Below are 15,707 nucleotides of genomic sequence, written 5' to 3'. Positions count from 1 at the left end.
AATTTTTAACAGAACAGAGTTCAACAGACAGTAAAAATTTTAACACAGAACTAAAAAAGGTATCAGATTGGCTTATGGGAAACAAACTTAAACTAAACCTTAATAAAACCAGAAGCATGATTCTTCATCAATCAAAATTAGTTTTAAGAAAAATAGATGTTAAGATAGGTAAAACAGTTATAACAAACATAGATAGCTATAAATATTTGGACACAATTTCAGACATAAATTTAAAATGAACAGAACACATAGAATCTACAAAAACTAAATTACAAAAAAAAATTAATGTATTATATAAAACCAGACACTTCATAAATGAAAAAGCATTATATTTAATCTTTAATTCTTTAATTATGAGCAATGTTAGTTATGGCTTGTTGTGCTGGGGAAGAGCAAATAAAAAATGTATAAATGATATCAATGTTCTTATAAACAGAGCACTTAGATGCATTGCATACATTATAAGAAATATGATGATAATGTAAGAGTATTAATGACTCGGAAAAAAATATTAGATGTTGAAAGTCTGTATCTATATGAAAAAGTTCTGTTTATGTTTAAGTTTAACAATAACTTGTTACCAGATAACTTTGAAAATTACTATAAAAATGTAAAAAATGTCCATAATTATCATACGAGGTCTTCAGAAACAATTTCTATCCTACCTAGGTTCAACATCAAAATAGGTCATAAATCGCTATCCTACCAAGGAAGTAAGTTATGGATTAAGCTACCATTATGTATAAAAAATATAAGTCATTTTGGAAAGTTCTAGGATGAACTTAAAAGTTATCTTTTACATAGTGATTCTCAAGGTCAATAGTGATCATTCCTACTCGTCTATTTACTTTTGTTTAAAGAGTTAATAGTATTTGTCATTAAATATCCAAGTATATATTTTTTTTTTGTTCGACAGTTGATTTGTTTGGTTACAATAACATTGGTTTAGTCTAGGGCAGTGCTTCTGAAATGGGGTTCCGCGGAACCCTAGGGTTTCGTGACGCCTCTTAGAGGTTCCGCGAAGCCTTTCGAAATTTAAAAAAGAACATTTATTTTATTAAACATTTTATGTAAAATTAAAATTAGGGGTTCCGCGGAAAAGTTGAACTTTGGAAAAGGGTTCCGCCACTAGAAAAAGGTTCAGAAGCACTGGTCTAGGGTTTATCTTTTTTTATCTGGTTATTTTTTAAGATTATTCTTGAAGATTACTATTTTGAACTAAGTTCAGATTACTCACAAAATCTTTTTTAGCAAGTCAATGTAAAAAAAATATTTATAAATGTTTGTACTTTAATAGAAATTAAGTATTTAAGTAGTAAGCTAAGATAACTGTTTCAAGCAAACTTAAGTTTTTTTTTTGAGGAAATAAAGAAAAAAATCTTATTTTTTGTGTTTGCAAATGTTGCTTGCTTTCTATTATTACAGTTTTAGACTTGGACAAGTATTCAAAAAAAAAGTAAATTTTAAAATAGAAGGAAATTTGTTGTTGTTAGTATCATTATTGTTAAAATTAATTGTTTTTTTTCTAAATAAAAGCATAAATTTTACAGTACTTATCTTAGTATTTTCATTTATAAAAGTTAAGTTCAGTTATTGTAAAAACCACTTCTATAAAATTCCAGAAATTTTTTTTTAAATAGTTTATTTAACTATTCAAATGTGAAATTGTTTTTACTGTTCAAGTTAAATTATTAAATAAAAAAAAATTTACCTTTTTAGCACAAAATACTTACCAAAAAAATTTCGTAAAAATATCTAAGCTTATTACATTTTACTTCCTTTAAAGAAGTTGTAACCTATAATTCAAGTAATCACACTTATGTTATTAGTGTTGTGTTGTTTATCTTCTTTTAAAAGTTAATTTAAAGTTATACATATTGTTTAGTTCTTATGTTACTAAACAAGATTCATAGTACATTATTGAACACAAAATTGAGTTAATTTTAGTTCTATTTTCGTTCATTTTTCTTTTCGTTTAACTGATTGTTTTATTACTAAAAATTTGAATATTTAAATTATAAAAAAAACTATGTGTAATAGCTCGTAAGAAACTTTATAAGCATGTGGTGTACGACTCGATAACCGAAAGGTTCCTTTGTACACCAGGTCCTTAGACTAAACTTTTTGAGCGCTTTTTTATTGTTCAATAAATAATATATATATAAATATATATACAAAAGTGAACATTAATTTCCTTATTTTAATAATTTTAGAAATTTTTTTTTTCTTACTTTATTTCATAAAATGTTAAATTTAGTTTTTATGAAAGACAATTAAAAAAAAATGTTTTTGCAGCATATTAGTTACAATAATCTTATTTTGTAGTAGAAAAAGTATAACTAAATCGTATGTTTGATTATAGTGCAACAGAGTTGTCATAAATTAATAAAAAGGTTAATATGGTGTTAAGAATAATGGTTTGTATGCTTTAACTAAAAATTTTTGTTTAAGTAAGCTTTTAAGATTGAGTCATAGTTAGTCTGGCAACAAAGCAATGCAGTATAAATTCAAGTTATTTTAACGGAAAATTTTTTTGGATACATATATAGGTTACAGATATATACTTAGTCATATTTTTATAACGGTACTAGTTTATATTGATAGGTGAAAACAGTTTAAACTATTTTATGTCTTTTAAAAAGTAATTCTTTTTTTTTGATTATTATTTTTTGGAGGAATTTTTAATCGATAATGTTTAGCTAAAAATATACAGTATTTAATTTAACTAAAAAAAATCATTGTCAGTTTGAAAAAAATAGTATTAATAACTTGTGCAATTTTATTGTTTAAATTGTATTTTATTAACAAAATCTAAATAAAGCTTTATAAAAACTGTTTATAAATGATTAGTTTGTATTTGCATTAAAAAACTTATTTCTCTTTTAAAATTCAGAAACAGAGTTAATTTATGTTGTTGTACAAGAAAAACACTGTCATACATTAAGGTACATATAAAATTTTTTTTTTTTAATATATCTATCCAAAACTATAAAGAGCTGTGGGAAAATTATAATTAAATGTTTCAAAGCTTTTAAATTAAAAGTAACATTGTAAACTTAATAAAAAGTTTCAAAATAGCTTTATTTACGTAAATGTTTATATTTATGTAGAAAAAAAAAGTTATAGTTATTAAAAAAGGTAATATAAAGTGTGTTTTTTTAAATTAAGACTTATATTTGGAGATTCGTATGTCAATTATTGTTATTAGATTTTTAAAAATTGTATATAATTAGATTTTAGAGCAAGTTTTGGCAGCCTTTTATAAGTCGCGGGCCAGTTTTTCTACAATGGTTTGCTCGCAGGCCGCACTTACTAGATAAAGTACTTTAAATACCTCAGTAACTTTAAAATAATTTTAGTAACTTTTGTAAAGTGTTTTAAAACCAAATTGATACAAAATAAGCAACATAGAGCAATAAGTAAAGATTACTTATTAAAATGAGAGCCTAATTGTATGTTCTTACCATAAAAACGTTGTATTTAATTGCTTTAAAAAAGTATGCTTTTGTTTTAAAAGTACTACACATTTGACTTGTGCTGCAGTTTGCCGACCCCTTTACTAGTCTGACAACTTAAAGTAATGTGTCAAACGAAAAATAATAAACAATTGTAAAAAGTACATAAATAGACAGTAAAAGTTTATAAAATACTATAAACACATTACAAACATTTAATTTTCATAAGTCAAATGAATTTTAAAAAACATCAAAAACAACGAGTAAGTTTTTATCCAATATGACGAAAAAAGCAAAAAAAAAAAGACTTGATATTAAACGTTTATTTGAATAGTTTGATATGAGAATATTTTTTTTATATGAGAATATTATACTTTTAAAATTAAAATTTAAAAAAATTGTAGGTGTTTTGTTTCCACGTTTGTGTTTGAGCTTAAAAAAATTGATACTATAGCATTTTTTTATGCATTAAAAGTAGTTTAAAATTTAAAATAAAATTTAATGTACGTTTTTAACTTTTTCAATAGCTATAGTTTTAAAAAAATAAAAATAAAAAAGTCTTAACAAACTCTGGTAAATTAAAATCAGTTAAAAGAAAACACGTGTGACTTTATAAACATGAATTACTTGTAAATTTGAAGCGTAGGCTAAACCGTAAAGTAAACCCACTACTATTTTGTTTTTAGCTGTACAAGAGATTTACAGTTTATTAGTTGCTAAAACAACATAGTTTTTTGATTCTTTAATTTTTCAAAAGTAATTTGAGAAATAACCCTAAAAGAAAAAAAAGTTCGAAATCCACTGTTTTCTCAAACCCTTATTGGTAACTATGCTTAATAGTTTTATTAAGAAATACTTTATTTTTAAACAGTTATTTACTGCTATGTATCAAGAGTCGGCAGGCATTTTTTTTGTCGTGGAACAAAATTCAAAAATAAAAATCTTCGTTGGCTGCAGTGTAATTTTTTAGTTACAAGCTGACCTTTTCACTCTTTATAACAGACCCTGGAACATCTAATGTAAGTTTTAAATCTCTGGTAATCTGTACACAATATCAAAGTTCTTTATTTGAGACTGCAGAATATTTTGTATACCTTTTTCTAAATTCTCTAGCAGGTCAGATGTTTATGCTCACAGGCCGCAGATTTACATTTCGCGGACCTTGTTTCACTTATAATAAAAACATGCTCGCCAGCAGCATACTTACCCTTTGCGGGCCGCAGATAACCGAACCCTGATTTAGAACAAGGTTTCTAAAACGAGGCAATATCTATCTTCTTACCTACTCTTCTTTAGCGATTTAAATCGGTGGCAAGTAGTAGTAAAGGGCAAATGGGGGATTTTTATATTCTAGGCAGTTAAAAGATTTTTACTATTTAGCTTACTTTTTTAATAACTTAGCTTACTACAGCATTTGACCGTAAAATAATATTTAAACAAAAAAAGTAAAATAAACTTGAATAAAATATTAGGTGCTTAGGAAAATGACATCTAAAGTGTGTAATATTTGTCCCTTGGGGCAATAACTGATGAGGCGACAAAATTTGAAAATGTAGTTTATAAGTAAAGTATATATATCTAATAAAAGAGGCGATTACTTTTTAAACTTCTGTCATGGAGCGAGGATGAAAATGAGTCTGAGTTATCTTGATTTAGAGATTTGTTTATTCGATACTGAATTATTGAACAAAAAAACTCTATGGTGTGGTATGTAGTTATATTCTTATCTTAGATCGAACAAGTATACAACAGTGATCATATTTCGCTGAAAATATAAATTAATTAAAATTACTGAAAACTTAAGTTTAACAACTTAAATAATTTTTAATTTTATTTGAAACTTCTTATTGTAAAATGTTGAAAATTATATAATGCAACATACAATAATAAAAAGTAACTATTAACTTTCATTTTTTAACAAATGCTTCCTAAAATTAAAATCTATCTAAAGTTGGGTAACTAATAATGTAAACACAATTCTAATTTTTTATTAAGAGGCTGGTAAAGAATCATTTAATATACTCATTTTAAACATTATAAATCTTTACTACTTCAAGCACCCAATTTTAAAAGTAATTTAATGTTTCCTTTATTTTATTTAGTTGAGGTTTAAGTTACCCATTTCGACGTTTTTTCTTGATAAAGGTGTTGAAAACTAGTTTTTAATCAAACTGTTAGTTTTACAACTATCGACGCTAGTTTATTTACTTAAACTATGTTTGCTATGTATTAAAAAAGTTTAGTTATTAAGTTTTAAGTATTGATATTTAGCTGAGCCCTCAGATAATATAAAAAACTAAATATGATTTGAGCAGCAGTTTAAAAAACATCCGCTACTTTTTAGTAAAAATAAACCTAAAGAAATCCACAGTGAACCCGCAACTGGAAAAAGAAAAATATATAAACTTTGATTTTTTTTTTGATAATTAGTGATCAGAATGTCCAGTGTCTTCTAAAATTATAATTTCTAACAAACTTATTCTATCATCAGCTTAAATTCTGCCTGTTGCAAAAAGGTCATATAAAGAGTTTTTGCTCAAGTGAAGCTTGGGTAACATTCAAATTATTGGGCTAAAAACTAGGGTTTATAAAAACTATAATTTTACAGAGTTTTTATTTTATGCGTATTACAACAGTTTATATTATACGTATTATAACAGTTTATATATAAAATTATACGACTAAAATTAGTTATTAAATTAAATTCTTTTTACAGTTCTATTTTTAGCTGTGTTATTATTTCCATAGCACTTGAATAAGTACTTAAATTTCCTTTCTGTACCTGCTTTTAAATCCTAAATAAAATAAAAATTAATTTTTTGAGAATAATCATGTGATGAAAATGCGTAGTACAGTACAAAGTTCTTAGAAACTGAAATTAAAAGTATTAAAACAGTTAAAAGAAGTTTAAGCCAATATGTAATATTGTTAAACATATTATTTTGTTTATTAGAATGAATAAAGATAAAAGTTAAACGTTAACAATATACTTTTTTAAAAAGGATGACATAAAAAGTTTTCTAGTTGTAAAGACATTGATAATCATATTTTTTAACAAATAAAGGAACTATAAATTTCTTAAAGTTAAAACACTGATTAAAATACTAGTTGTTGACCTTAAATTTAAAATATTTTATTAAAATGCGTTACTAACTTATCGACAAATAAAAAAAAACAACAACTTGTGCAACTTAAACGAAAAATAATATTTTTTTACAAGTGCAGTTATTTTTACAATTGATTTTGAACAACTCTGCGGAGAAAAACAGAATAGAAGCAAAAGTCAACATGGTGTGTAGAAGAGAGTTGTGGTTGAAGTGAGTTGGAAGTGGGCAGTTGTGATCAGGATTTTCGCAATCCTCTGAACATCCTTGTGATGCAAAATACTTGTGAAGAACTCCTGGATGTTTTTAGGTGGAACTTTTTATTTATTGAAGAATATATAGAAGTAGTAATTTATTTATACGTCAAAACGACAGCTAAATAAGGTAAAAAGTTTGTTATTTTTGTAAAACAAGTTTTAATGTTTTAACTAGTAAGAAGTTACTTACTAATAATATAAGCAGAGATTAGTAATTTTTAGGCAAAAAAAAAAGAGTATATAAAACTTTTTATACTTCTTTAGATATAAAGTCGTTTCTTTTTCTAACTTTTGAAACTATCGTCTAAAAGAATATAATTACTATTTAAATTGAAATATTTAAGTGACTTATCGTCATATAGTAAATGACCAAAAAATTACAATAAAAAAAGCGAAAAGTCACAAAAGTTTTACAAACTCGCTATTTAGCTTTAGAATCCTCAAACTTTTTGACAGTTAAAAGCTTCAAAATTTATGACATAAATAGTCTAACTGTTCAAAATATAGATTTAATCGTTTGCTAACAAAAGATCCTAGTGAAGCAAGTTCACTGGAATATAAATAAGTAAATAATAACAAACTATACAGTAATCTTCCTTTATTGTATCAACATATGTTTCTGTGTGTTAACGGATCAACACACTTCAACTGGGTTTACAATGTTTGAGAAATACAAATACAACTTATTATTTAAGTAATTTATCTTTTGTTAATTGCTAATAACCTGCTATCAAGAAAGTCCAAGATGCAAAAAAATGAATTGATAAAAACACATATGTTTCCTTTGTTTTACTGAATTGTAGCCTTGAATTTTGCGATAGAGAAGTTTCTTTAAAATTTTTAAGTTGTTCTGCCAAAAAAATAGCATTAACAAGTTAATAAACTAAAAAAAAGAAATTAAAATTAATATGCATTAATATGCAACATAGAAAAACTTAAAAAAATTTATTGAGAGAAATAAAACTTTTTATGTCTAATTTTAAATGTTATATTAAATAAAATCAATAAAGAATTTGATTTTAAAATACTTCAGAATAAATAATAAAAAAAATTTTCATAGTTTTTAAAAGGTTTATAGACAGCTAGAAAATTCTATCAACTTAAATTCTAATATTTATTCATTTCGTTTGGTTCTATAAAAAAGTTAATACTACACTATAAATTAATATTTTATCTGTCTTACTGAATTGTTTTTCTTATTCTATGAAGCTTATAGAAGTTTCTAATAAAGTAAAACCTTTGTTTTATTAGAAAATCTTTTCAAACTAGTTAGAACTTTTTCTTTGATTATTTTATAAAGTTTAAAAGGTTAATTTAATGAAGCCGAGCATACCGAGAAATATCAAGCATAAAGTTTTTCTATGTAAAAGCAAAATAAAAGCATCTTGTTTTATAAAATTCCCCTAAAAAAAGTATTTTAAACATAGTTTTAGTTAAAAATATACTAAATAAAAGTTTTAGTATTCTAATTTAGAGCGAAAGCTTGTATGTTGTCATTGATGCTACTTTGCCTTCTTACAAACTATTTTAAATATAAATTTAGATAAAAAAGGGTACTACATATGTTAATTCGTAGTTATTAATATAATTTGCTTATTATGTAAATAAACAATGAACTTTACCGCAAGATCAACAACAACAGCATCCGAGACAATCCTACGACCGGTTTCGTCCTTATTAGGACTCATCAGGCAGGAATAGTTGCGAGAAACCGCTATTGTGATCTTAAACAAGCGGGCTTAAGTACTAAGTACTGAAGCGACCGTTTGTGGGTAAAGTTGAAAAAATGACACAGCTATATCATTCACAGCTCAACGTCTCAGACATTGTCAGCTTGTTGTGAGATTGTAGTCTGCGCTCGTTTGATCAGTTTTAGTTCATAGTTCTAAAACTGATCAAACGAGCGCAGACTACAATCTCACAACAAGCTGACAATGTCTGAGATGTTGAGCTGTGAATGATATAGCTGTGTCATTTTTTCAACTTTACCCACAAACGGTCGCTTCAGTACTTAGTACTTAAGCCCGCTTGTTTAAGATCACAATAGCGGTTTCTCGCGACTATTCCTGCCTGATGAGTCCTAATAAGGACGAAACCGGTCGTAGGATTGTCTCGGATGCTGTTGTTGTTGATCTTGCGGTAAAGTTCATTGTTTATTATCGATGGCATAAAACATCTCAACATTGTTGATGATGGCCGAAATAAATATTGGCTTATTATGTAAAGTAATAACAAATTTAATTAAAAATTCATTCTTGAAATGGCTATAAATTTACATAGAAAAAAAGTTAGTTTTCAGGTAGATATAATACTGTATTTAGAAGAACAAACGAACAATAAAGTATGGTACTCATTAAAATATACTTTTCGACGAAAAACTGTATAAAAATAGATCAAATTTCGGGTATTTTTATCTTTAAACTTTGTTACAATTTTACAATTTAAAAAATATTATTTTAATCTTCAATATTCTGCTTTAAAAACTTTAAAATGCATGAAATTTATCTTACTTCTTTAATTTACTCCTTCTTTACTCCTTCCTAATGTTTATTGGAAAAAAAAACTATATAAATAAAACTTTAAAACGTTTATAAAAATAATTTATTCAAAATGCAAAAATATTAGTAAAAACGCTTAGTTAAGATTTTAAAAGCTTATGCTTTTTTTTTTAGATCTTATGCCTTCAATATTTTTATTTTTAGCCTCAATTGTTCTAACTCTCTACCTGCAACCAACTCAGTAAGAACCTAGCAATTGGTTTCAACGTATTTTAATTTTACCTCCAAACAAATTACAGAAAGACAATTAATATCATAGCTTCTACGATCAGTACTAAAAGTATAAACTCACTTATTCTTATGAACATCGTGGTAGAAAAGAATTTAACCTTTCTTATAATCTTGATAGTATTTTTGAGAACGATTATCGACACTATAGTCGTTTCAATCGCTGCAACTATAAAAAAATGTTTTGTATGAAGTTATTCATTAAGGTTTTTGTTTTTAGTTTTATGTTTAGCTAGCTCATTAAATCAGAAAAACAGTACTCACAAACGTAAACACCAATGAAAGTTGTTCCAATTTTCCAAGGATCGACTTTATTTTTGATCATCATAATGCTTTGAAATAAAAAAGACAAACATACTACGAAAGTTAATACGAGGATAATAATTTTAGTTGCTTTAGATAAAACTATTTTAAACTCTTCAATTACCTGTTGTTTTTATTCAAAATTATATATTTTGCTTTGCTATATCGAAAAAGTTGAGTATATAAAGTAAAGAATATAAAATATGTTTGTTTAAATTGAAAAAAAAAACAGTTATTAGATTAGTTAAAAGAATTTGTGTACTTTAAAAAACATTGTTGTAAAGTTATAATTAAAAAAAGTATAAATCTACTCATGAAACTTTCTATTTTTTGAACAAAAAAAGTATTAACATAATTCCAGTTTGTGCAGGTTAAAAAAATAACTCTAGAAATACACTTAAATTTTTACTTATATAAAAAACGATACTAATATTAAATCAAAAAGCTGTTTGTTCAAATTATTGATTATGATAAATATAAACGTTCAGTCCAGCATATTTTTACAAACTTAATTTTAAAATGAACTACTACAAACATCGTTTTTTTCTAACTTATCCAGTGTCGAGGGTTTTACCAAAGTATTCTATCAAGCAGAAACTCAATATATTTACAGATTAATTGATAGTTTAATATAGAATATACCTATTAGTAACGAAAATTTTTTATTTTTAATTCTTTTTTTTACTAAAACATTATCAAGTACATTAAATCGTCAAAATAAATGAGAAATTGAGATCGGTGTTACTACAACAAAAATTCAATTGGTATAGATACAATTTAAAACTAAAAGTTGTACCTAATTGTAATTAGTTTTTCAGTTCAAGTTAAATATCATTAGTTATATATAATAAAAATTACTTTTTAAAAACTAATAGTGATTCAAAACAAATCTTTAGTAAACTAACAAGCTGCAAAGACAGACTTATAAATCCAAAAGCTAGGAAAGAAGAAAAAGAGGCTGTAACCCTCCACAATATCAGCCAAGAATAAGCATCTTGTACGCTGTTGTACGGTTTTACCTTATAAAAATAGTAATGTTTCATTTAAAAGTTGTTTAACAACTATTTGTAAGTGTTTAAGATATGTTTTTGATAAAAACAAATGTTAATCAAAAACTAACAAACAAAAATAATTTTGTGTTGCTATATACTTTGTTACATTGTAATAAAACATACTTTAAAAAAAATGTCATAAATTTATTTTATTTTGTTTTATTAATGCTTTAAACAAATGTTAAACTTCTTTATTTAATAAGTTGGTGCAAAAGTTATACTAAATTAAACAGTTTGCTTTGTGCTTGATATACTATAGTCTTGAAGCTATAATAAATTTGAATTAAATAACATATATTAGCAAATATTTAAGTTAAATCTAAAGAAGTTAATAAAAATATAATGATAAAATGTAGGTATTTACTTTAAATAACTAGTTTTAAGTATGTAGTCAGTTATTTTTAGCATTTAGTTAAAGTTTTGAATAAGGATAAAAGTCATAAAAACAAAGCAAGTGAAAATTTATCTTTTAAATAAGCATACTGCTTTTTAGTTTAGTAAACATAAACTTTTAAGTTTTACTTGAACTATAAACGAATCTTATGTATATATATATTGTTTATTGAATGATAAAAAAAGCACCAATAATTTTGTGTACAAAAAACCTTTCGATTATCGCGTCATACACCACGGATATAGTTTAATGTTTGGTCCAGGAATAAATCAGGAATCAACAATACAATTCTAATATCTTACGATTTTTAAACTTTAAACCAAAAAATATTAGTTATTTACTAAACTTAGCATAGTTCTTTTTGTCAAATATAATAGATTTTTTATTCTATACCTGTTGTAAAAACTGATGAGTTACACCTCCAAGCAAACCAATTAACGACAATGTGAGCTGTATTATTACCACACTAATGCTGGTGTCATTGTTGTAAGTATTTACAGTATTTGTCGATTTATCTTTTGTTTTATTTCGACGAATTAACAAATATGTAGCTAAAACAAAACATACTAAAGATTGTAAGTAATCACTAAGGTAAGTACTGATGTCATCATCAATTCCTCTGTGATACAAAAGGGTTCTTCCACGATGATAAAAAGATTTCATAACTCGAATATTATTATAGTTTTTTTTGCTGCACTTAAATTAATTTATAAACAAGAAATATTGCTTAAAAGTATTGAAATATAAAAAACGAAATTGCTCTTTGCTAGTATAATTTAAAGTATGCACCTGCGTACATTAGCGGGCTTAAAATAATGTTTTTAAAGTTATAAGTTATTCAAAAACAAAAAAGTTTGTATTTAATGATAGATTTTTCAAAATTGTATTTTTATGTTTCCTAAAGTTCTAAATCAGTCTATATAAATTAAGATAGTTAAACAAAAATTACAGATTAAAAAAAGATAATTCACTGTTTTAACGATATAAGAAAATAATATTATTATGTGCTATTCAAAGTTTTCTAAATTAAGGAAGCTCTGCTCTATGCGACTAAAAGAAATAAAAGAAAGGAATAATATAATTAACAGAACTTCTACGATAAAACAAAGTGACTAAATTTAGTAGTTTTTGATTTATTAAAACACCTTAAACTCTTTACAAGTATTGAAAAAAAGCATCAAATACATTTTAAATTGTTTTAGTATTAAATATGTTAAAGATAAAGTAATATACAAAAGTGAAACTGCTTAATATGTAACAAAAATAACATAAAAATGTTCTTATAGCAAATTTAGAATTCTTTTATTTTTTTTCTTAAAACATAAATCTTACTTTACGTTATAAAAATAATAAAGTTTCAATTTACTTATTTTTATTAAAACTATTTTGATTGTCTGACAAAGTTGTTGTTATGCATAACTTTATTTCAAAAATATAATTTATACGCCTTCTCTCTCTCGTCATAACTTTGTTGCTTTATTATATAAGTAAGTTATATAATAGTTTTCGTTTTCTTAAATCAACTATTTTACTTTTTTTTATAAAAGTTCAGGTTTTAGATACCTACATAAAAAATTCATACATAAAATGTTTATATTATTTTTGTACTAAAAGGTTATTAATTTGCCTACACTTATAAATATATATTTCGATTTCAATCAACTTAAAGTTTAATTCGGCAGAAAGCTTATATCTAATTAAACGATAAAACTTTTAAATATGCTTATAAGAGTTTTTGTTGTTTAAAAGACCAAAATTGTTTTCTGCAATCATTTTTATGCGCACTAAGTAAACTAAAAATTTTTAAATATCTTTAAATATTACTATTTTAAAGCAATAAACATCTAAAATATGATAACAAACAATGGAACTTTTTTTTAGTAAAGTAAAAATTAATTAAAAAACTATTATAGTTCAAAACATAAGTTTTTAAAATTACTATACTTGAAATTTAGGTTAGATTTAAATAAAGTACATAATTAAGTACAAACAATTTTAAGTTTTCAAAATATTTTAAGTAAAAAAATATAAAACTAAATATCACAAATGCTGTTTTGTTTATATTTTATAGTCTTTTTTAATTTTTTCGTTAACAACTTTACATTTGATAGTAAATGTCACTCACAAATTTTATGTGAATATAACTAAATTAATATCTTAACAAGTATATACAAAGTTGAACTGTAAAAAACCGAACAGATATTTAAAAAAATCTAGCTAGTCTGCTTTATATGTGGTGTAATCTAGAATAAAATGTACAGTTCATATATTTCAATTGTATTTTGACAGCTATATAAGCATTATTTGCATTTTTATTCCTAGAAATAAGACATTTTATTAAATCGTTTTTCATTACTAAGTTTTTGGAAAATCTGTTTTTAAATTAAAATTTTCTTCCTTAAAACAGCTACAATTTACATTTATACGTTTTCAGTTCAAAGAGATGCGCAAATTGGAACAAAAACACAACAAAGCGAGTGTGGGTTTAGCTTTAAAAAACTTAAAAATTCATTTTACACACTTGTCAACTTGTTTCCTTTTATATTAGACATGTTTTTCCTTTTTTTTTATCAATTTGAGCTTGAAATGGACAAAACTGTTACATAATTATTAATTTTGAATTTTTGTTTATGTTTTACTGATAAAAGATTCTTGACAGATTTATATTATTATAAAATAAATAAGGAAAACTAGTAAAAATATACTTAATCTGTTAATATTTTTTTTTTTTATTAGTTAAACATTCTTATAATTAAAATTAAAATATAGGTGAAATGTACGTGTAAGATTTGTAAAGGAAAATTAGATCAAAACTTCTGAGGATTTTTTGTTTACATCATATTTTTAAAGACTATAGATGACCCTGGAAAGTATAAAAAAGCTACGCAAATAACATCGAAAGTTGTTTTATGAGTTGTAATGTTTATAAAAGTCCAATTTTAAGCGTAAACATCTGCTGGCGAAATTGATAAAAGTTGAACTTAAAGTAAAAAATTGTTTTTTAAAGTTTATTTCGGTTTGATTAAATTTGAGTAAAAAAGTTTAAAAGATTCGTAACTTTTAAGTATTAGTATATAAAAAATAAATATTTTGATAAGTTCAGTTACATTGTATCATAGTTAGTATACAAGTATTACCTAATTTACATAAAAATTAAAATTTGTCATTTTAAACTATAATAGAATTTATTTTCGTGGTGTTTTTTAAACAAGATTTACTGCAAGTAAATGGAGAGCATTAAGCTCTGAACAATTAAACCAGGGTATCTAAGCAAATTCATTAAGCAGTGCAAAACTTTTTGGGCTTAGTATTGTCTTTTTTTTTTGTTTTACTATCAAAATCTTTACTGACAAAATAAAAACTAGCTGACTATTTTTTTAAATACTACAAATATTAATTTTACCTAAAATTGTTTGTTTTTATCGATCAATTAAATACTTCTGCTCCTCAATTCAACCTATTACACAATTTGGTATAATAAAATTAGTACTTTTTCACTAACTTTTTAACCGACCATATATACTTTATATAACATTATAACAACAATACTTTTTATATTAAAAAGAAAGCTATAAAAACAAATAACGAAATGCTTAGTTTTATTAAAAAATAAAAATACTTTAAAAAGATATAAGCAAAGTTTAGGCTGGTTTTTATTTAGTCGTAGCAAGAGTTTTTTTCATTAATAGATCCATAACTTTATACTTTTAAAACGAATTTCAAAAAATTAAAGCTGCTTCTTTTGTTTGTTACTTGATTTTTTTAATTGTAAGCTATAAGTAATAAAGTTTTCAGATTAAAAATATATAATAACAATATACACAAAAGAACAACTATGGTAAAGTGTATCCGAATTTAATTAAAACATAATCCGATAAAGTATGAACATTTATTTTAAAATTACTCATACATAAAACTTAATATTTGTATACATATACAAAAAAGTCAGTGATGATTAAAAGAATATATTTTAGTTTTGTCGCTTTTTTACTGCATCGTAGATAGAGCAGTGTTTTAAAATTCTTTGATAACTACTTTAGGTATTTCAATTTTTTAATTTTACAAACAAGTTTTGACTCAATAACCGAAAGTTTTTTTCGTAAATTACGTCCTATAACCAACCTTTTTAGGCACTCTTTCTGGCATTAAATAAAGATTTATTTTCAAAAGTATAAGATTAGAACTAAAAATTACTTTATTTAAACTAATGAAAGCTTTTTTATTATTTATCACTTATATATTTTAAACTGAAATAAAAAAGAAAAAAGTAATAAGGACTTAGTTGTTTAAAAAAAATCTTAAGATATTTATGAAGATAAAAAAGTTTAAATTTTTCAATAACAAAGCACGAAAATA

The 15,707-nt window shown here is 24.3% G+C and overlaps 1 protein-coding gene across 1 annotated transcript; it reads right to left on the bottom strand.

Annotated features, from left to right (window-relative positions):
* Positions 1–5,942: 5,942 nt before the first annotated feature.
* Positions 5,943–15,497, bottom strand: LOC145841353 (uncharacterized). The gene is made up of 6 exons (XM_082948715.1): positions 15,474–15,497; positions 12,915–12,958; positions 11,919–11,988; positions 9,542–9,563; positions 6,708–6,855; positions 5,943–5,958 (listed from the first exon to the last, which is right to left on the bottom strand). The coding sequence occupies exons 1-6, from the start codon at positions 15,495–15,497 to the stop codon at positions 5,943–5,945; spliced, it is 324 nt and encodes a 107-aa protein (XP_082804841.1).
* Between the last annotated feature and the right edge of the window lie 210 nt (positions 15,498–15,707).

The sequence above is a fragment of the Thalia democratica genome, chromosome 7, assembly GCF_965202585.1.
Source record: "Thalia democratica chromosome 7, ktThaDemo2.hap1.1, whole genome shotgun sequence".
Lineage (NCBI taxonomy): Eukaryota > Metazoa > Chordata > Thaliacea > Salpida > Salpidae > Thalia > Thalia democratica.
Note: the sequence above shows the minus strand (reverse complement) of the source record. Positions and strands in the feature narration are given on the sequence as shown.